The sequence below is a fragment of the Amblyomma americanum genome, chromosome 4 (genome assembly GCF_052857255.1).
Source record: "Amblyomma americanum isolate KBUSLIRL-KWMA chromosome 4, ASM5285725v1, whole genome shotgun sequence".
NCBI lineage: Eukaryota > Metazoa > Arthropoda > Arachnida > Ixodida > Ixodidae > Amblyomma > Amblyomma americanum.
The window spans coordinates 127,796,146-127,819,347 of NC_135500.1; the positions used below are offsets into that span (position 1 = coordinate 127,796,146).

Sequence of the window (23,202 nt, forward strand, 5' to 3'; positions counted from 1 at the left end):
TCCACTTTTGCCAGTACTTAATGCGTCTTTTGCTGCCACACAAACAATGTATCTGAAACAGACAACCAATCGATTTTTTTTCTAGGAAAACAAGTTATATTTAATTTCCTTTAGCTCTTCACAAAATTAAGCCAACAAATAGCGATAGTTTCCTTTTTACTTTGACTATAGCGTATTGCAAAACTCCGCATAAGGAATGGCATGAGTTTCAGCGTGTTCGCGGTTCGCCGTAGCCAAAAACATCTGTTTTCAGGTGCTCAACAGTGAAAACTCAATTCATATGAACCGTTAGTGAGCACAGATGCTTCATTCGGGGAATTTTGCTTTTTCATATGATATTCGATATAAAATCTGGCATAAAGGGAAACGAGAATCTTCGTGAGTTTTCAAATATTTTTTAAATAGGTAGCAAATAAGAGTAATTATTCTGGGGACGTGTCCTTGGCTAAATAAAAAGGCCATGGTCGTAGTAATGCGCAGACCATGCACCAAACTCCAAATAGGAAGAAACCGGAGCAATCGCTGCCGGTGCGGAAAGCATTTCTTTGCGTTCGCCTTCGAGCATTCTCAAATACAACAGTTGCTACCACTGCGATGCTGCACAGATATTTCACGCAGTCTCTCTTTTCGGGAGGGCCGAGGAAAAGATTCTGAGATAAGGCTGGTACCGCAATCAGCACTGAGCCTCCGCCGTGTTGTGTTCTCTCTGAAAGAGGATTCGTACTTATCGTGTCCTCGTTGCTTGATCCCTTAGTAACGTAAATATAAAGTCAGCTTTGCTCTATGAGCGTTTATGTGGATTTCTAAACATTAACAGAAAAAGATGGTGGTTCCATTTCACTCACTTTATCGCCCTCTCCAATGTACCTCGTGTTTTCGAATTGCCTTTGTGCCGAACGCAAATGCAGCGCTGTCTCCTGTAGCGTGTTCCTCTCAGCGACCTGTATGTGCAAAAAGGTCATGGTCATGTCACATACCGATTAATCATTAGGTCCTATGATTCATTAGCAACTGGCACGCCACATCAACCATTGACCATGTGACAACGGCAATGGGACACATGACCTCTCTCTGGAATGACATAAAATCATGAGGACGACCGAAATCAGATCTGGGAGGACCTGTCATTAAGAGCCCACGCTATAAAATGACAGTACGTAAACATAAGTGTGACAAGACTCTGTATTTATCCGCAGCTTCTTCTGAGAGGAAGTGAAAAAACTACGCCACCCTGAAAATTCCCGGAAGGTGCTATAGGCAAAAATAAACACAAAAAACACTGCTCTCGGCCAGTGCTATTTGTGATCTATGTGCTTTTAAACGTGGATTCTAAAGCATGCATTTTCTTTCTCTGTCTTTCGTGGGCGGCAGGTACGACATTGTGCACGACCCTCGGCTGTCATACGGCGTGCGCTTGGCGAATGGCTCTTACACTGGCATCATAGGACTGCTACAGAGTGGGGTCAGTATTTGTACAGGCAAGTTGGTCGCGCACCCCGCGACGCACACTGTTGTGCGAGAAAGGGCAAGCACGAACCCTGTCACTTAACGGAGGCACAGGCAAGGCGTGTTGAGAGATCACAAAATGACCAACATGACCTATTTAACATTTGCATGACGAAATTTTGAGCGGCGCTCATTAGAAAATTCAATTAAACAAGCCACAATATGGGTCCCTGTCACTCTGCATGCGTGTTTATCACTTATCAGTTCCGCCATGTCAGGCTATCGACGGTCTACAATTTTCCCTTGTTAATTCCTCTTCCTCTCGTTCTTATGAAGCGCCTCGACACCTTAACAGTGTCACCTAAAGAATCGACCTGATAACATAAGCGCCAACCTTCGCGAGCTTAGTCGTGCAATAATAGCATGCAATAAGTAGCAAGTGACGTCCGAAATATTGAAATGTTTTTCAGTCCAAATTTTTCTAACGTGGCGATTTTGAGTCATCGTTGCCGTACAGGCGTAGACTTCAAAGCACTGCTTTCGCGACTGTACGGACCGCAAGCATTGGTGGGTTTTCTCCAGTTTGAAAACTGCGCTTACTCTTTTTGGGTTCCTCACTCTACAAGAATCAATACCAACGGGAGTTTAAGTTGTTGATGTCGTCCTTTAAACTCCGTGTGTGGAAACATTAACTCCATCAATAAGGAGCAAAAATTTGGTGAATTAGCTATTTTACTCCCTTCTCTGATTGTTGGAATATAAAAGAGCAGCCGTCTCTTTTTAACTCCGATTTTAAATGGAGTTTCTTGGCCTGAACGCTCTTCAAGTCGCACATGTATTAAAAATATATATAAAATGCATTATTCGCTGTGCGCACTGCCTTCAAGCTTCTTGACGGCTTCTGGTCAGTCGTGGGCCAATGGCGGCGGTTGAATTCCCCTTAGTTACCATCGTCACTGGCTCGCCGCTCTCTTCTGCGGCTTCAAGGGCACCTGCCACCGTACAAGCTGTCGAACTGTTCCCACTTGGTGCAGCTTAAGCTACATTAAACTGCTCCTCTAAAGCCTCCAGCTTTTTCTTACGATACCTGATCTTCTTTTGTTAGCGTTGCCACCCCGCTAGAGCAGCTGCTTAGGCCTAATTCTCAGAGCCATTTTCGGTATTGTTGGCGTACGTGCCGCAGACGTCTGTAGTGAAGTGCCTCGACAGGATAATCGGATGGAACAGGGTTTCAACGTCGAGCTCTTCGTACTACTCATTACAGTGCATTGTCAATCAATCGTATCATGAAATAAAGCTTTAAAGACATGAAGATGAAAGCAGACATTGCCACGTCAGATTACCTCCGGTAGTTTTCTCGTTTTCGACCTAATCTTTTCTACTGTTTAGTCATCTATAGCGTGATGCATTGCCATGAAATCTGCTGTAAAATCTTTTTTTAACCTATTGATATAGCTTGTAACTTACATTGCTTCATCTACGGTAATAGGTAACAAAAAAAGCTCACAAAGCCCAAGCATACAACAAGCAGACGACTCCTCCAGCCCAAGCCACCGCTACGCTTGCAGACACCAAAAAAAAGCATGAATCAGGTTCACACGAGAGCAGCGCAGCTCCTAGATGTCGCAGTTGCCGGCTACGCGTGCAGCTCCCTGAACGGTTCCGTAGTAGCCTGGACTGTAAGAATGAGCATGAAAGAGGATGCATGAACCATGCGCCATATTCGTGCTTCATTTCTGTGGATAGTAAAATATTACTCTCAATCACTCCTAAATACATCCCTTGTTTAGAGGAGTAAATCCTCCTTACAGGTGTGCGCTGGAGGACAAGCCATTAGGACCCATTTGGGCGTTTTCTTGCTTTGTATATGGGCAATAAGCATACAGAGATAAAGAGATGAATGGCTCGTTAGGCATTGTTTATAAAAGAATCCAGCAGTCTTTGAAACGAAGGTAAGCATATAATCACGCTGTACGTGGCACCTCCGCTATAACTGGACACTCAATGTCAGCCACTGTTGTCGAGAGCGGCGCTGGTAGACACGCTCAATGTTTAGACTACACCTAACCGGAATACGTTCGTAAATATAAACGAGATAGCCGCCCTCGCAACCCAGTTGGCATAGCACAGCACGAGCCATGTGGGTTCGGATCTTGGCTGCAGCATATGATTGTCGCTTCTGCCTTTTTCTGTAACATTATATCCTAACTATAGTGATTACGCATCTAGTTTTGCACCATAATGAAAGCCATTATGTACAAGTGACATCGGCCTATGCCTTCCGCGGCTTGAATTACTTCTGGCTTCATTCGCATTTCTCAGGAGAAATGACATCAGAGGTGTCGTAAAGGGTGTGCATGTTTGTTTGACCAGGCTTGAAACTCCTAAAACATGCACGAAGTCAGCAGCTCTTTCAGCAACGAAACTGAAGCCTTTCCTTCTTTGGCGAAACAGGAGGCCGACCTGGCCGCTGCCCCGGTGATCGTCCGCTACGACCGTACCGAGGTGGCGACCTACGCGCCCGTCTTGTACACCAGCCACTGCAGCCTCATCGCCGTCGCCGGGCCGCCGTTGGTCAACGCGTTCAGCTACATATTCGTCTTCGACTGGCAAGTAAGTCACGCTGTGAAATCTTTCAAGGGCCCCGTGTGTGTGTGGAGCCTCCTTTTCCCTGTATGGATGATGGGCACTAACTAAAAACTAGCTTGAATCTCCCCCGGTTCACTTCGCATGCTGGCGTTATGACGTCCTTTACCAAATTCACAGGATTAACTAATATGTGTAGAAGTCGCCTTGAAATGACAAAAAATACCTTAATTCAACATTCGACGTGCAAAAAAATAAAAGAAAAATTTCTCTGCGATAGAGTGACAGCATATATCGCAAAACAACCGATTGGCTATGTGGGCCTTTAATAGGGGAAAGAAATAACTTTTGCCCGCTTAATTGCGACTGACACAGTTCAAGGCCGCCCTGGACCCCACTCCGTGATCGCGTACGCTAACAAGCGCACCCAGACCACGGCGGGCCTTGCTTTGAGAGAACGAAGGAACAACTCTGTGGATGAGCCAAACAGGCATTTATTGCTGCAACAATAACGCCACCTAGCAACAAAACACGCTAAGGAATCGAGGTCGTCCGACTCACCAGCAAGGTTACGACAGAATGTTCGCCCACGCTAAGGCAAGGGATACTCTGAAGCCGGACGGGAATAGATGCGGACGTCCTATACTTTAGCATGGGACGATATGCCATACTTTAGTATGGGGCACAACTAATAAGAGAAGTTTAAACGGGCTTCTAACAAAACAAAAGCCAATAATCCGTCATACTGCGAATATGGAACCAACGGCCACTACAACAAGTACCTTCAGATTGTTTGAAACACTTCGTATTGAGGATATTTATGGAATTCGACTATTGAAAACATTTTACTTTTCCTCCCTTAAAACAGACAACTAACTAATGTCATTAGCATCTCTGCAGCGCCGTACGTGACACTAACGTACATACAAGAAATAAAAATTTGTGGGATATCCCACGGTTTCGAACATTTTATAAATGTCAAGCGTTATCACATAACCTCTCACTTATACTAAACAAAAATACACAACTTTAGGGTTGAATACGTATACTTGGCTTTCTTACACTTTATTGTGTTTGCTCTTTCTGTTCTTGTGCTTCATTTCAGCAAATAGATTGTACAGTGTTTTGTCATGTTCTTGAAATGTGTTTTTTGTGACATATGATGACTGACTTATATTGTTTACCTTCTATAACTTCAGTGCTAAAAATCCTATATAATACTTGAATTTACTGTTGCCAATTAGAGGTCACATGTCTGTTTTAAATGCAAGCATTATTATGTTACTGATACTGCTATGTAAAGGTCCTCTGGCCCTAGTCAAGCTGCATGAGCAGCTTTTAGCTAAGGAGACCCCCCAGACACTTTATGGAAAATAAACTTTGAATTGAAACATCTTCCCGCCACTTCATCGCCCCGCTAGCGAAGTGCAGAGTCGCGGGCGGCACGTCCGCTCGCATCGACGATCCCAGCGGAAGAGCATGCGCTCTCCCATGCGCGCGCGCAGCTGTCACGCCGTCCGTGGCGCCCTCCCTTGTTAGTTAAGGTAACTAACCAGGGAAAGTCACGTGGCGCCGTGGGCCGAGTCGATGCCGTGGAGCCTGGAGGAGACATCAGCTTTGTGAAGGGGTCCTACCCCGCTCACTGCACGGAGCAGTTTCTGAGCGGTCGGCGCCCCTCGTATAGGACAGTGTCGGGGCGCCCGATGTCGAGCTGTAATACCGGCGAGCTCGTAGCGTCACCCGTTGCCCCAGGCCACCCGGCTCCCGGAGCTGCGGCCCCCAGAGCCGAAAAAGATAGCAGAGAAAAATATATACAGAAAACTCGGATCACCCACGCGGCTTTCGTACACACTCGCTTCGGGCTCGGCAACTCCGCGGGCACTCGGCCTCGCGCTCTCTCGATGCAGACCGATTGGTTGTCACGCTGAAGAAACTCCAGAGAAAACTTGATAGAAAACTGTGCTGAGCATGTCGAAAAGTTCAAACATGCTGCAGCACAATACACCTCGCACTCAAGAAAGCATGCCGCAGGACCCACCGATCAAAATTCACGCTAGGCCGATCACTTGTCAAGTTCGGAAAAAGAGCGTTCCTCGAACTAGACAGACATTTGTTCAATGTTCCAAGAGGAGGCCCCATGTTGGGCGCCAGATGTGGGCTTTTAAAAGGGGAGATAAGTAGTTTCTCCCCGCTTAATTGTGGCTGACACAATTCAAAGCCGCCCGGACCCCACCCCGTGATCGCGTACGCTACCGAGCGCACGCCGACCACAGAGGGCCTTGCTCTGAGAGAACAAAGGAACACCACCGTCGCTGGCACAAACTGGCATTTATTGCTACTACGACAATAACGCCAGCTAGCAACTATACACGCTAAGGAATCGAGGTAGGTCGTCCGAATCACCATCAAAGCTACGAGCGAATGTTCGTCCGCGCCGCTAGGTCAAGGGATACTCCGAAGCCGGACGGGACGAGATGCGGGAGCAAGTCTTCCCTCCACTTCCTCGCCCAGCGCAGCCGTGGGCGGCACGTCCGCTAGCGCCGACGATCCCAGCCGAAGAGCATGCGCTCTCCTGTGCGCGCGCGCAGCAGTCACGTACAGTCACGCCGACCGTGGCGCCCTCCCTTGTTAGTTAAAGTAACTAGCCAGGGAAAGTCACGTGGAGCCGTGGGCCGAGGCGAGGCCGTGGGAAAGTGCACCGCGGGAAAGCAAACCACAAGGGGAAGCTGCGGGGCTGAGTCCCCACAGTGTGGATGATGTTGTTTTGTGTATACGCAGTTTGTGTTAGTCATTCGCATGACGACCTTATGGCCCCACCCAGGTCTGGACAGTACTTGTCGCGTCCATTCCGGTGGTCTCGACAGCCCTCGCGTTCATTGAGAAGCGAAGGCCTCGCAACGCGGGCAGCTTCGCCTGGGAGATGTACGAGAACACCTGGGACATCCTGCGTTCCTTTTCCTATGAAGGTGTGTATGATTAACACCCTAAAACTTGTGTGCTGTGGCTGCTCCCTCCTACCGTAGCATTCCCAACTGAACTCGTTGACACGCTCGCTTATTTTTCTCGGCATGTATTTTGTGAGAAAGTACGGCCTTCTACGCTCGCCGCACACGAATAGAGTCATCACTACTGGCGAGCACAAATAACTTCTTAGACGCCTGGCGATAATAATTAAAAAGTAAAATAATGTATGTTCTCAATCAGCTTGCTCGTTAGCACGTCTTCACTCTTTCTAACACCTGCCACTTGTGGCAATCCTGTATATACGGTGAACAAATTGTTCTACTTAATAAAAAGCCCTTTTTGCAAAATATCTGTCACCCTCGGTGAGGCAACCTGTTTACAAAGAAAACGTAAGCTAAGTTTTCTTTGTCAAGCAAATCGGCTGATGTGAACGAAGGCGAAGTTTTCTATACAGAGTTTGTTGTGGGGCCGGTTATCACCGCGACTATGCCGCTACTGCTCTCATATATGCATTGCAACGTTCAGCTATTAGGGAGATTGAACCAGTGGTCCACATTCATATCAGGCATCGTTCATGTGCAGTAGAGTTTCCATACAATTGTTAGGCCGTTGAACAAAAGTGTGCATAATCGAGGATCACTTCTAGAGCAGTACGTTCATTCATGTAAATCACGGGTATCATGCAATTCAGTTGTTATTTATTGCAGTATCAGTATTTTTACGAAGGGCTGAGTGGAGGTTGATAACATTTTGCGACGGTCTTATGTGGAGGACTATAGTTCCTGGAACGTAGTGAATAGACTAACGCACGCGAGACCGTGCAACTGAAAAAATAAAAAGAAATGATATCTGAAGTTTTTACGTGTTCCTCATACGCCGCTTATATTACTCGAACAAAAATTGTATATGCTGCGGCTATTTGAGACCCTCATCAAGCATACTTAATAAATAACATCGAGTCTCTGAAGAATCGCGCAGTTCGTTCTATCTTCTCGGACTATTCGCGTCATACCAGCATCACAGCCTTGAAGAAATGCGCTGATCTTCACGATCTATGCCTCCCTCGTAAAGTTGCGCGGTTATCACTTTTTCAAAAACTGTATCATCACTCAACGCTTCATCATGACTTTTTTTCTTTCCCTTCTTCCATTTTTGACCGCCGCGACAATCCGTTTAAAATCAAGCACTTTTCGTGTCATACATATAAATATGCACATTCATTCATACCACGTACCATAGCTGACTGGAACGCTTTGCCTTCACATGTTGCTACCGTCACTGATGCGGATATATTTTATAATCTATTGGCTGCCACAACCTCTGCTTAAAGTTTGGGGCTAAATTATTAGCTTACTAGTACATTAGGTTTCTGTGTTGGTATTTCTGTGATTTATAATTTTCGTTTTATTTTCATGCCGTTGTTTGTCAGACATTGTATAACTTGTATTAACGTTTCTGTCTGCTGCTCTGTTCATGTTTTTGTTTTCCCCTTTATACTTCAATATTTAATTTTGTGTTTTGCAATTTTCTTCCAGATTCATATGCTTTTATCTGTTTTGTTGTAGTTCCTCGAAATCATGGTTTATTTGTTTACTTTTGATTACCTGCCTGTACCCCCCCCCCCCCCCCCTTGTAATAGCCTCGAACTGAGGGATCTTGGGTGCGTTTTGTATAAATAAATAAATATGGATGCAATGATTGATACTTGCCGTTCGAAAGCAGGCAAATGCAGTTGTTTCTTTGTTTGTAAACATTGAGCCCTTGCACGTGAAAACATGTTACTCTCTCTCTCTCTCTGTGTGCTCTGAGCCATGTTACGCGATGTATAATGGGAATTCGGAGAGTTATCGCAGAAAGACCGCTGTACTCTCGCTGTTTTCCGCAACTGCAGGACACACGGCGCCGACCAAGAGTCACGCAGGCCGACTGCTCTTCTCGCTGTGGTGGCTGACGGTGCTGGTGCTCACCAACGGCTTCGCTGGGCAGCTCAAGGCGAGCATGGCCATCAAGACTGAACCGCCGCGGTTCAGATCCCCGCTCGAGGTGACCTTCAAGCCCGCCATACGGCCCCTCATATGGAAGGACACCGTGTACGAGACATACGTGCGGGTATGTGCGCCCTCCGATTAGCATCGACCAGATTGTAAATAGAAGGAGTGAGCTGTCGGGGCAGCCCTCTCGTATCAAAAACGTGTCCACTACTGATAGCCTTTTTGGTTGGCCGCGAACTGTTAACGAGTGGAGTAGATGCTCATTAACACCTGCCCACCGCAGCCATAGAGCTGCAAAAGATCTCGCCCTTGATGATCATTATTTTCTCCGCCATTGAATTAAAAACTCACGATATCTGTACCGAAAATTACAGCGTGATGCATCGTTTAGAAGTGAATTTGAGAGTAGCCCATCATCAGATTATCCTCGTAAAGAAACGGTCTTGACGTCATTTCAGTTTGCCTGTGGACATGACTGGGAAGTTCTATATTTTTATTTCATTTTTGTGCCGTTTCAAGCTAATAAAAGCTTGGTTTTCAGTATCCGTGTCTTTAGAACATGGTTATATGCCGACACTGGCCAACTTCAAAATGTTTTCTGTGTAGCCAAAAGCTACGTGTGGACAACTTCTTACATGCGTACCGGCTTGGATTACGGTCTGTGTTATGCCTATTGTGCAGAACGCGACCTCCCTCACTTAAGAGGTATAAGCAAAGGCGGCGCAGGTGACCTGCAAGAGGCCACTTGCAGCAAGTGCCCTCCCCAAATGTTGGTTGATTGCAAAAATCTGCCGCGTGCACGCGTCCTCATAAGTTTGCTGAACGCGGCTCTCCCGAAGATATTTAATTTTTTTTGCGTCCAGAACGCGTTTCTTGAGATCTAATGGTGCACCGTGCAATTCTGTAACAAAAGTAAAACAGCGCTAATTTTTACACAAACCACACAGAAAGACCAGACAGTACGGGCGCTCACTCACACTATGTTTATTGAAAACCCCATGTGCATATATATATATATATATATATATATATATATATATATATATATATATATATATATATATATATATATATATATATATATATATATATATATATATATATATATATATATGTGTGTGTGTGTGTGTGTGTGTGTGTGTGTGTGTGTGTGTGTGTGTGTGTGTGTGTGTGTGTGTGTGTGTGTGTGTGTGTGTGTGTGTGTGTGTGTGTGTGTGTGTGTGTGTGTGTGTGGTCACTGAGAAACGGTTGACGTAAGCAGGGCTGGTATACTTGCTTTAATTAGACGCGCAAGACGTTGGAACGCGCAAGGCAGCAGGCCGCACGAGAGATGAAGACGAAGCATATAGCCCCGAGATGGCTCAAGGCTTGCCAACGGCCAGGAAATGCAGTTTAGCCGCTGTATGGCGCCACTAGAGTAGTTAGTGGCATAACTATATATATATATATATATATATATATATAATATATATATATATATATATATATATATATATATATATATATATTAAGGAAACCAACATTCACTGAAAACCGAGGTGCATAGGGGAATTTTTCTATTGTTTTTAATTTCTAGTGCCAATCAATTGCCTTTAAGGAAAATTACTTATAAAGCAGCAGAAAAAAACAACCATGCCGCCGGTGGGATCCGAACCCACGACCTCCGAATATCGCTTCCGGTGCTCTTACCAACTGAGCTACGGCGACGGCTGTCCAATCTGCTGCTTTCGTGGCTATTTATGTTTTGCGTGTAAGCGAACCTTGAGAGTGTTCACCAGCGCCACCCTCGTCCATAGCGGTGGACGTAGCACGTCCTGATACACACACACACACACACACACACACACACACACACACACACACACACACACACACACACACACACACACACACACACATATATATATATATATATATAGAGAGAGAGAGAGAGAGAGCCCGAAAAAGGTGAACGCATGCGCATTTCTTACATGGTTAAAAAGAAAAAAAAAGAAAAAAGAGCTGCAGAGCCTGGCGAGAGCTGTTTTGAGCATCACTAACTGACGATTGAGCTGTCCTAAAGATTTTAGATTTTTGGATACGCTGACGAATTTTTAGTGTTTTTAAAGAGACATGGCACAGGCCACTAAGGAGACTGCCATGAAAATTTTGGAAATGTTTGCACAACATGGGAAGGAGCTCTGTTTCACATTTGAGCTTCCTGAACAGGACTTGCTCCAGTTTTTGGTCCTTAACATTAAGCTGGGGGTCGGAAGTGTTTACTGGCGCTACCTTCCTAGGGCCAAGAAAGATTTTTTACCGTTCGATTCGGCTCAATCAAAAACTGTTAAATGTGCTATTTCTACCCTTTCAATGGAATCAGCACTCCTCAAGTAGTGCCCTCACATGATGCGGGCGAACTTCCAGGGTGAGGTTAATAGACTGCGTAAAGCAGGGTTCCGTAACCACGTCGTGGCTGCCGTGACCGAGGCACTGCTGCAGAAACTTAAGGGTAAGCCAAAGGGGCGACGCCGGAAAGAAGACTTAGGCGAAGCCAAACCAGTGGTGATATCGTACATTCACAAGGTGTCCCACAATTTAAACCGAGTTGGCAACAAGTACGGAGTCCCCATGGTCTTCTCCGCCCCCTGCAAATTGGCCAATATGTGCCCCAAGGTTAGCAGCGGTTTCAAAGCTACATCTGGGTGTGGAAAGAAGCACTCGAAGCCCTACTTAAGGTGTGCCACGGGAGTGGTCTACGAGATCCCCCTTGCATGTGGCAAGGTGTACGTCGGCCAGACTGGACGCTGCGTAAACGAGCGAGCGGGGGAACATAACAGGTCGGTAGGGAACGCATCAGATTCGTCCGAGAACCTACCCGCCCATTGCCGCTCCTGCATTGATAAAAAGGAAAAAAAAACTGTGAACCATGACTTGGCGAGATTGAAATTCTAGCTGGAAGCAAAGATAGATTAGCTCGGGAAAGGGCAGGAGCCTTTTTTATCAAAGAGATAGGTGGCATGCGCGTCAGCACGACTTCTTTCTCCCTACAAGAAAGTGAGCATAGATTGCTAAAGAATACGCGATAATGAGTAGGTTTGGTCTGAGTGTGAGTGTTTTTTGTAGTATGGAGTCAGCGCCCGTCCTGTCTGGTCTTTCTGTGTGGTTTGTGTAAAAATTAGCGCTGTTTTACTTTTGTTACACAATGTTACACTAACTAGTCCAGCAAGAGGTAGTGTTAACCGTGCAATTCGCACGACAATTAAACCGCATCATCTATTGCCTTACCGATGCAAACACGGCGATGAAATTAAATATGACGGAATGGATGCAACAGCGCTAAGATAGGATAAACGAAACGAGACAAACACTTTTTGACCAACAATCAAATGATTTGTTGCGACATGTGAGGTAGCAAATGAGTTAAACATTCTGAGTTAAAATAACGAGGATAAGTCCTTTGTCACGTCTTGGTGCTGGTACGTCTTTTCCGTCACCATGTGCCAACCATCCCGCACCAGCCCTCTTCTGTAATTAATTTTTTTTTCGCTATATTGCCTTCCGTACGATGTTAACTGCGGATACATGTACAATACTCAATGACGTTCCATGCCGACACTGCAAACGTGAATCTCCACAGACGTCTACGAGGCCAACACTGCGACAGCTGACGCGCCAGGTGAACCTCCACGGAGGGTTCGTGTCCATCGCCGAAATGTTCTCCGAGTCAGCCATGCAGCAGCTGTACAGCGGCCGCGCCGTCATCGTCAGTGACCGTGACGTCACCATGCACATGCTGGCCAAGCAGTGCCGCCTCACGGGAGGGAGGCTGTACGTTGGGCCAGAGCTCCTGTTCACTCGCTTCGTCAGCATGGCGCACGCCAAGACCATGCCGCCAGCTCTGGCGCGCAGGATTCACTCCAAGTGTGTTTTAGCCTCAATTTTTTATATTTACACCCGCTTTTACGTCCCTGCGGCTGTCGCAATGTTTTGGAATGGATAACAGAGACTTTTTTCATTAACTGCATACGCAATAGCAAGACAGCATAAAGACGCCCTATCATTTCCGAGTTTCGTCTTCGTGGTGGCGGATGAACGCGAGTGTGGGATACCCGCCAGCGGGTATGGTAGGCATCGAGCACCCTAAGCAATGCGCGAAGGGGCACCCATGCGGACAATGTAACGCTGCGTAACGCTAGAACACTAGAACGCGAGAATAACAATACCAGAAAGAAAACGCTAGTGCAGTGCAAGGAGGCACAGCTTCTGTTTTATGCCTTTAGCGTGCCTTGATTGCTGTCTGCTATGTGTAACAACGTAACTGCAGAGCGTATGTTCCAAATATAATGGCGAAACTACAAGAAAGCTAGGTAGATGCTGATGTAGCAGTTGGCTGTGCTGAGGAGGGTGCTAATCCTATCCCGAAGAAAACTCCTGGCTACGTACTTCTCTCCACCTTGGGGGATTATCTTAAATATCAAACCAACACGGTTCCCACTTCCAGTTAATAAATTCGTTCCCGCCATTTCATCCGCTAGCCGTCCTGGTTAGCGCTGTTGGTAAAGCGACTGCCCCGGATAGGCGGTGGTCCCGGGTTAGAACTCTGGGCTAGAAAGAATTTTATTTCTTCAGCTAAGAAGCATCTGTAAAAGTTCTATATATTTCCTCTACACCTGTATGCCAGCGCTTGGGTTGCTACTATTTATTATTTACTTCCTTATTACAAATGCAGATTATGTGCGCGTTCACCGAAATTTTAATTCTTTATTTGCTTATTTGAAACGTACGTGTGCCTTGAAGACCAAACGAAGCAAAAGGGCAATATTTTCTGTTCTTTATTCTCGTATCATTATGAACGCTATTACTTAACTGTTCATTAATAAAAATTGCATTCATAAGATTGCTTTTTTCTATGTTTGCCCACAAATTTGACGCGAAGAATGAATGGCGTGGCTACTCATTGCTACCTTTAGCTTGAGTTCTGGCTCCTTTTAAAATCTGCACAAACGCAACCCTGCTTGAAAACATTGAAATAAATTTCCCTAGATTATAATGACAGATAATCTCAATGCCAGCGCACTGGACAATTCGGGGACCGTTGATTCCTCATTACAGCTCCCACCTTTTATAAATAGTTTTTTTTTTGCGGCAACAGCCCATGCATTTTTTCATATTAAAGAAACGACTTCCGTCCATTCTCTTCTGTTTATGGAACAGAGTGTGCCGCAGTTGGGTGTATAAGACGCCACTATCAGAGTATGTGAAGTAATGGACAATCAGTCCAAGCGTTGCTCGTCTAAAATCACGTCAATGTTGTAATAAAAGGATTAAAAGGGGCTTTTAACGATGAATAATAAAATATTCTTTATATTCGAGCAAAAAAAACCTTGTCAGGCCTCACCTCGGGCCTAGTATTTTTGTCTAAGAGTGATGGATAACTTCACGAATTTTCAGCACGACAGGAAAACAGCAGAATGAGTTAAAGCTAGCTAGATTGCGCATTACTCAATTGGAGTTCATTGGATGTTTCTTTCAAGATTTTTAATTTTAAACATTAATTAACAAGTCTTAAGGCCAAAAGGAAAGCATCAGTACTAACGTAAGACAATGCCATCGCCTCAGCACTCCGGCAACTTAAAGCTTTTCTATGGTCAAAACCGAAAACTGTGAAGCTCTTACACGTATCTAGCATAAGCCTTTAACAAGTTAACTCCCCTTTCTCTGTGTTTTTTTATGCCGTTGCTATTAAGAAAAATACGCAAATCTTATTGTCTGCTTTCGATCAAAGACTATTCGGCAGAGCCAATCTCTGTATACCTTGGCCCTGTATTTCATCTCTCCTGACCTTGAGTTCTTGTCTAAATATCAGCGCCAATAGAGCAGGCAGTATTAAAGCAGTTCGCAGCCACCAAGGCTGATCGCATCCAGGTTTGAACAAAAGCAGATTCTCTTTCAGAATCCGCTTTCTCTCTTCTGTTTCGCCGTGCAGGGAAATTGGTCGTGCAAAGGAATGAGTCCTCGCAGGCAATGCATCAATCTTGGCTATAAGTACATGTGCTTGCTTACATCGCACAATCTGCTGCGGTGAAACCCATTCTTGATTTCCATCGTTCTTCCAAGATGACTTAGATACCTCTGTCATGACCACTTTCTGGTCAAGAGCTACAAGCGGATTTACTTGCATTAGTTGAACCGGTGCTCAGAATAGTTTTGTAAACTTATTAGCACTCGTTACTTGCAACCAACAAACGTAATCGTAAGTTCTAGTGTTGAAACGATTAATTTGCTGCGTGCTTCAGAAATTTCACTTTCCTCTATATTGGACTTTTCTCAGCACCCAGGCATAAGTTCGAAATCCAGCAAATTATGTTCAAATCATTTTTTGATCCCACGTTCTCATACGCTATGCAATTGGAAAAAAAATGGTGACTTAATATACACTGCAGGTCTCAGGAGGATATGAGGTTGCAGCACCGTTTTAGTTCATAATATATAGACACCGACGGATGGGCACAGCACTGTGCGCTGAGCACTTCCATTGAACATGATCTCACCTTAGCCCCCTTTACTTCATTGTTTTAGTTCGCCTCTCATTTTGTTCTCTCTGCCCTGCGTCTTCGCTCTCTCTGCATGCAAGGATGACGGCCATCATGGAGTCGGGGTTGGACATCAAGTGGTACGAAGACGGCATGCATGAGTGGCACCGCTGCCGGAGCTTGCAGGAGGCCGCCACCTCCCAGGCCGGCGGGATGTCCTTTGAGGTGCTCCGCTTCGACGACATGGCGGCCGTCTTCGCCCTGTGGGCCATCATGGCGGCATTCGCACTGGTCGTCTTCACGGTCGAGATATGCCTCCACGGGACGGCCAGGAGACGTCCACATAGGCTCGCGCGCATTCGTGCTCTACAGAACAACCGTCGAGTCCGCCTGAGTACAGCGCAAAGCGTGTTGCTAGAGGAAGAAGCCACAGCCATAATAAGGTCGACAACAGATCTTCGAGAAGACGTAGACACCGAAGGACCACCGTTGAAGTCGCAACACTAGCCCGGCAAAAAAAAAAGATATGTCGGAAATTTATTTTGTTCACGTTTTTCTGTAAGCTTAGAAATTTTTTTAGTGCGAAGAGTTTCTGATAAACATTAGAAGTTAGAACATACGATGTGTGCGCCCTGCTTACATTCACGCCGGTGTTCAACTTGCGCTTCTCGATCTAACCCCGCCTGAAGGATTGAGGCGATGAGACTTCTTGGCGCATTATGCCTGTCGATTTGAGTGCCGTACGCCAGAAAGTTAAGATGAGCTACTGTCCAATTGATGCAAACAAGACTAGTGGCAGCATCTGTTATTTTACGCTACATATCTACAAACACCGAGAACATATGAAAACGGCACATAAAGCAAAAATAGTCAAACTGCCACTAATGGTGTTTAAAAACATGTTAGTTTGTCTTAATTTTGTACACGTTAATTCTAAGCATTAAAGCCACCTAGAAGCCGTCACATAAAATCTTTTCGCGCATAAAATATATTCTGGCCAAGTATTTATGCGTGCGCACATGCTAGTTACATCACATGTCTGGCTGTTTTAGAGCCAAATGGATGTATAGGGGGTTTCCAATTAAATGCAACTAAGGATTTTTTCGACCTACAGTCATTTTAAAGAACCATTTAGTGCATGTTCTCGTAGTGTTCTGGTCATCTGTGACAAATTTCACAGCCGGACTGCGTTTTGTTTCAGAGAAAAATCATTTTAAATTTTCCTATTTGGTGGGGTTATTTCTACGGGCAGCCTTGCGTACATGTCGTCAAGAGCTGGAAGCCCGTCGATATTAGCTCTGCGTTTTTCGAACGAAAAACATTCGATCTTGTCTTTTGTCGTTTCAGACAAATAACGATCGATGCTGTCACTTATAGTCGCCAGTAAAGCTAATCAACGCGCACAGGAAAAGTTTTGTGACAATGTCCGTGACTTCATACATTGCTTGAAACCGATTCTCGGTTTCGATTTTCTGCTTTTTGCTGTTCTATAATTATTTTTCTCATCATATTGAAAAACTATTCATCGGAAATAAGGCAATGAGGTCCAAACAATATTATGCGTTTGTCAACTAAAGATAGTCAGAAATTATCGGGAGTTACACTTTCACGTTTTTGCCTGGATTTATTCAAGTTTCACGCAGTTTATAGGTTGCATATCTTCGAATGTCCTTCTAAAGTCACATTCCATCTTTCTTACGGCTCGTCCATCTAGGTCACGCCGAAAAAAAAGACCTGGAAGCACTCACCCTTTGACGTATTCTAGGCATCTTTTAACTCCATAAAGCGCTCAAATAGTACTATTTGAGAAAGCGCCAAATGATGCTGCCACACAGAAACTCTATGGAGAAGGAGGAGGAAACTTTCATTAGAAAACTATACTGTGTTTGGCTTCTTCAGTGGAGCCCTCAGTCCACGGCTCTTATGTGCCGCCGAGTGCCGCTCCAGGCCCGCCAGATAAGCTGCGCTCTCCTTGAGGGTTCGTGCCTGTCAGAGCGGTTAGCGCCGTGCAGCATTAGTTGCTGGGTCCGACTCTATGCTTCACGGCCACTTTGTGATGGAAGCAGATAGCAGGTGCTCTGCAGCCATCCTAGCATGGTCTCGGGTCCAGCGGAAGACATTCCGCGGCGCTAACGTCAGCTAACGTCAGTTTTGCGGTCTCCACGAATGCGTGGCGCTGCGCCGCCGTGAAGGCCGAGGAATGGACACGATACAATACCGTCATGCAGCGCGCGCTAGCTGACGGTGATGACAGGTGCACCGACAACCGCAACCAAGCTTCGACAACGAAAGAAACAAGAAACCGTACCTCAAGCTGGCACATTTCATTGCTGCGCTGAATTACAACGATAAGCTCGGCAGCATTTGCAAGGCATTTCTTAGCCCTACACTCAGGTACTAACGGACTAACAACGTTAGGTTTACCATCTCGTGACCCGTATTCAGCGACTTCTCGCAAGAAAGTGTTTTTGAAATCGCGTCTAGAGTTTTCGTCCTACTATTTCATGCAGCCGATGGCTGCGAGACGCTGTGCATATTCTGGTCGCGTGTACGTCCTCGCGAAACGATCCACATGACGATTCCCACCATTCCGCATGCATTCCGTGCGGCTCATGCGCAGCCATATGGACCGTACGGAGTCTATACGGACAATACGGACAGCGCATACGCAAAAGCTGAAAGAAATACATAGTGGCTCCACGTAGTCTACGTTTATATTACATTCGAAAATCACGTGGACACCACAAGGAAAGGTTATGGAAAGCACAAGCAACAGATAAGAAACGCACCCGAATTTTCGTATATATATTTTCCGCGGCGTGCTGGCTACAAATATCCACGGCTAATGCAAACATAGCAGCACGTGAGTGTTGTTGCGGGCTAGTTGGTTCAACATTGCTTAAAAGGGAACAGCGCAAACACAGGACGAAGAGAGGAACGTACAACACATCAGCGCCTGTGTTCCTCTCTTCGTCCTGTGTGTGCGCTGTTCCCTTTTAAGCAGTGTTAAAACAACTAGCCCGCAACAACAGTCTCGAGAACTTCATTTCATCTCTACAACGGGCACTTTCCTTTCCCATATGTTCTCGCATCCAGCTGTCTGCACAAGTCTTGTGATCACCGCCGCATGCAGAGCAAGACGCTTCTCGTATTGCATCATGAATTAACACCTGCCACCAGCCATAGCCAGAATTTTGGGACCATTCTCACACTCCTAAGGACACCGCCTGTGACTGTGCAGTACTTTCAGAAAAAAAATGCAGGACAGATTACATTCTCGTGTAAGACTGATGACACAGCGATGCTGTTTGAGTTTGGTTCGACTAAGTTAACCGTGATCATACACAGACACAGCTGAACAAAGGAAGCAAAGACTAGTCTGCGGCAGCGCGGAGGGCATTTAGCTGGGAAATATTGCAACGTGGGACTCGGAGGTGTTGGACGTTTTTCCTGTGCACCGCTGCGGTATTGTTACTTTAGAATGTGAGCCTGGCCCGGCCGGTGAGGAAACTGCAACACCTATAAAGAGAATACATTTTTTTTTTCAAACATAAAAGGGAAGCTTTAAAAGCGCGACGCTACATAGATACCGGTGGTACTGAAGAAGAACACTATAGCACTCCAAGCCTTGATTTATGCAACGCGGTATATCCCATTGACATCAGACGCATGGGCTCGCATGCCATGTCCTGTTGATGCATCCTGAATTGTACCTACTGTCTAGTCGACAACGACACCGCAAACCGACGTGCAGCCTCGGCAGCCTAGCAGCCCGACAGAAGTACGAATTTTGTGAATACAAGCCCATTAGTGAGCATTTAACTGCTCTGATTAATTACGACCACCTTTAGAGCAGCTCGTTATTCAACAGCTACGAGAAATAAACACAGAATAAGTAAGGTTAGACAGCACACATGCTGATACTATCTGCAAAGTGCATTTGGATATTCCGTCAACTTTTGTGCAGGATAACTTCATCTGCCGTTTCTGCAGACCAGACCATGGCAGCGCAGTTTTCTGACATAGTTCTCTGCATGGACACTACAAAAGAATTCGTAGCGCCACAAAGCTGACATAGTGCTCCGACAAGGAGTTATACACAAATCGCCACTCGTGTCTTGGCAAGGTGACATTATGAAAAAAAGGAGAATTTTTTCCCGACACGGGTGGCACACGCACAATAGGCAGTAAAAGAAGCCAATCCTACGGTGGTAGCACACGTAGCCATAGTGCTCAAGTTAAGCTTGAGAAAACTATTCTCCCCAAACATTTGTCTTGTGTGATCAAATCAACATTCGTTATTCGTATATATACTCTTGAGGAGGCAGCGGTCTCTATTCCTCCTTTCTTACAAACTTCTTTTAGCAAAAAGGAAGCAAAACTTCTGGCAGCGGTGGGATTCGAACCCACGCCCCCGAAGAGACTGGTGCCTTAAACCAGCGCCTTAGACCGCTCAGCCACGCTACCCACGAGTTCGTAGCGTCTGCGGCCCGCTTCACAAGCGCTAGCTGGCTGCCTGTGTGACCTACTTACGTGCTCTGTTTTCTATTGCGGCTGCTCGCCGCTCCCAGTACCCCCCCCCCCCCCCCCCCCCCCCCAAAACGCTTCTTTTTCTCTCCTACCGGAGGGCGCGCTCGGAGAGAGCAGAGTAACTGGGGGAAGGCGATGTCTCATGTTCTTTAAAGGAAGGCAAACTGTGAATTCGGGGAGCGGGGAGATTAAACAAAAGCGCGCCAACCACTGTATCATGAACACTGAAGCACATCACGGGTAAATTCTTATGCTCGCACTCAGTATTACTTATAAAAACCAAGCTTGCAAAGATCGATTTGTAGTCGGCTGTGGGAAACTAAAAAAACAGTATAAGCGTTCTCTGTTGAGTCTCACTACTACCGACAGTAGACAAGACTTTAGTGTTGTCTTTCACCTCAATCTAACCAGCGAGGTGAGTGCCGAAGAGCGCCAAATGAAGCATAGCACAGTTGGTCCTGTGATATGGACGCTAGCGCTTGTGCAGACGAACGCGACAATCAACAAAAGAAAGAAGTGGTGTAGCAGCGCTCGTCCAGGGCTACGGGCAAACAACAACAACCCTCTGCTGACTCTCGGCCGCTTAACACCAACGTGACAATATAAGCAATGTGTACACAAGAACCGAAAAGCTGGTTTCCACGTAATCTAGCTTCACGCTATGCTCTCATTGTGCATCTTCGTTTTCAAATGTTTGCTGTTCACCAATGAGCCTGCCTATGACAACCGGGCCGCATTTATGAAGCCTATACCTGTGAGATATTAGTGCAACAGAATTTAAATAAAAACGAGAAAAAGGAACAACATAATACCTATAAGCGAACACACCCGTAAGGGTCGTACTTTTAAGTTTCTTCTTATGCCAGCATGTCATAAATTACAGCCCTCATAATCAGCTGCCACTGCGGACGAGCGCCTGAACTGTCCTTCTTTCTTCGGCCGGTTGTATGCGACTGCCATGACGAGCAGTCGACCAGACCAGCTCAAGGTGAGCCGCCGGGAAAGACGGCATTCCGCCGTTGCTGTCCACGACTGCTATACGACAGGGAGGGGGGAAGGGGGGGGGGGAATGTAATGTGATGAACAGATAGTTGCTGGTTTGCGAAGATAAGAGAGAGGGTTCTGTGTGAAGGGGAAAGATTACAAAAAGTGCATTAGTGCTAACCAAGAGCCATGGTGAAAGGGGAAAACGTGAGAGGCGGAAACTTTTAGCAGAGCTGCATTCCACGCTATGCAGAAGTAGATTTTGATGGACTGACGTAGCGCACTCCTGCCCTGCACCTCAACTGTCACTCCTCTCCCCGTCACACACCGGGATTAGTTCCTACACATGGCTACTCATATATACAAAAGTTGATTAATTGGCATCAGCATTTCACGCTGTCGCAGCTATCGCTTATATTTCCATTACTTCAAGCATAAATCTCGAGTCAATCTTTTGAATCCAATTTTCCAAAATATAAATACATCTTTTGCTGCCGAACTAAGATAACGCAGCCAGAAAAAACTCATCGAACAAATTTATAAAAAATTAATGGGGCTGTACTCAAATTACTTGCAAGGCAATTCCGTTCCATTATTTATTGTTGCAGACACGTGACTATCTTCAATGAGATAGTGCGATGTGTCACAATATACCAATCGATATTATTATTACAAAAGCTGCCAATGTTCATTACAATAACAAAGTATTGAGGATCTCTTCCGTAGCTTCATTGCACAAGCTAAAAGAAATACGAAACGACCACAGACGTGCACCCAAGTTAGTACTTGAGTGGTGTGACCGCTGTTCAGGAATTGCTCTACTTCGTTTCTCTTGAACGAACATAGCTGTTTTCCGAAATTCTCAAGTACCTCCAGCGGTTCTGAGGTGTAATAATTTTCACTTTAGAGGTTGTAGTTTCATAAGAATAATTCCGAGTGGCTAGGGCACTAAGTGACCGCCAACAACTTCATTTCGTTCTAGTTGAATGAGCTAGCATATTTCTATAACTCTCTATAAGCCAGTTAAAAAACAGTTAATGTAGCTTGGGTGGATATTGTGCGTGCAGCTTTTACATTATTTCAATTTATTACTTATGATATTTGTTTGATTTGCACATTATTAATTTAAGCTTTGTCAGGCTCTTGCAGGAGTGGGAACAAAATCGCAAAAGGTGCAGATTGTTTTGAAAAATATGCCAAAAAATGCTCCAGAAATCACTAACAATGAAGATTAGCAACACAATAAATATAAGGCATATCTATGTCGTAAAAAAATGCAAGCGCTGTTGGCATGAAATAAAAGCACGCATTATACAAACTACCGCTTTGGGGCCACCATCCATAAATGAGTTTGTTCACTGCGGTGCATCTTGTTTCCATCTCGTCGACCAATGCTTCTGCAGATTCCAGGGCAGCAAGGTCAGCCTGGCAGCTTATGCCATATTTTTATGGCTGACGGCAAAATAATATTTGAGCATGTCACAGCCGGAGATAAATGGTCTGATACTGTTGTCGCAATGCAGGCATTGCGGAAGCAGAGTGTGGAACAGTTTTATGTGAAAATACTGGAAGATATCTATAACGATTGCAGAGCATTATAGTCCTCCATAAAGTCAGCATTAAAATTCCAGTGAAGAAGGGTGTCAGGCAGGGAGACACGATTTCGCCAGTGCTATTCACCACTTGTTTACAGGAGGTGTTCCGAGCCCTGGATTCGGTGCAGCTCGGGATAAGAGTTAACGCAGAATACCTAAATAATCTGCTAATCGCTGACGACATCGCCTTGTTGAGTCACTCAGCAGATGAACTGCAAAGCATGATCAATGAGTTAGACCGGCAGAGCAGAACGGTGGGTCGAAAAATAACAAGCAGAAAACAAAAGTAATGTTCAACAGTCTCGCAAAGCAGCAGCAGTTCACAGTTGGTAGCGAGGTGCTGGAAGTGGTAACGGAATGCGTCTACTTAGGGCAACTAGTGGCCGCTGATCCGGATCATAAGAGAGAAATAACTAAGAGAATAAGAATGGGGTGGAGCGCATATGAAAGATTCTCTCAGATCATCAACGGCAGTTTACCAATGTCCCTCAAGAAGAAAGTATACAACAGCTGTATATTACCGGTACTCACCTACGGGGCAGAAAAGTGGAAGCTAATGAAAAGGGTTCAGCCTAAGTTAAGAACAACGTA

At 45.5% G+C, this 23,202-nt stretch overlaps 1 protein-coding gene and 1 non-coding gene across 2 annotated transcripts; one reads left to right on the plus strand and one right to left on the minus strand.

The window, feature by feature from the left end:
* The first annotated feature begins 6,952 nt into the window (after positions 1 to 6,952).
* Positions 6,953 to 16,009, plus strand: LOC144129826 (uncharacterized). Its single transcript, XM_077663893.1, has 4 exons — positions 6,953 to 6,998; positions 8,888 to 9,105; positions 12,607 to 12,890; positions 15,604 to 16,009. Exons 1-4 carry the CDS (start codon positions 6,953 to 6,955, stop codon positions 16,007 to 16,009), a joined length of 954 nt encoding a protein of 317 aa, XP_077520019.1.
* A 3,878-nt stretch (positions 16,010 to 19,887) lies between these two features.
* Positions 19,888 to 19,969, minus strand: TRNAL-AAG (transfer RNA leucine (anticodon AAG)). The gene has a single exon. It is a non-coding gene; the product is annotated as a tRNA-Leu (tRNA).
* Positions 19,970 to 23,202: the final 3,233 nt, after the last annotated feature.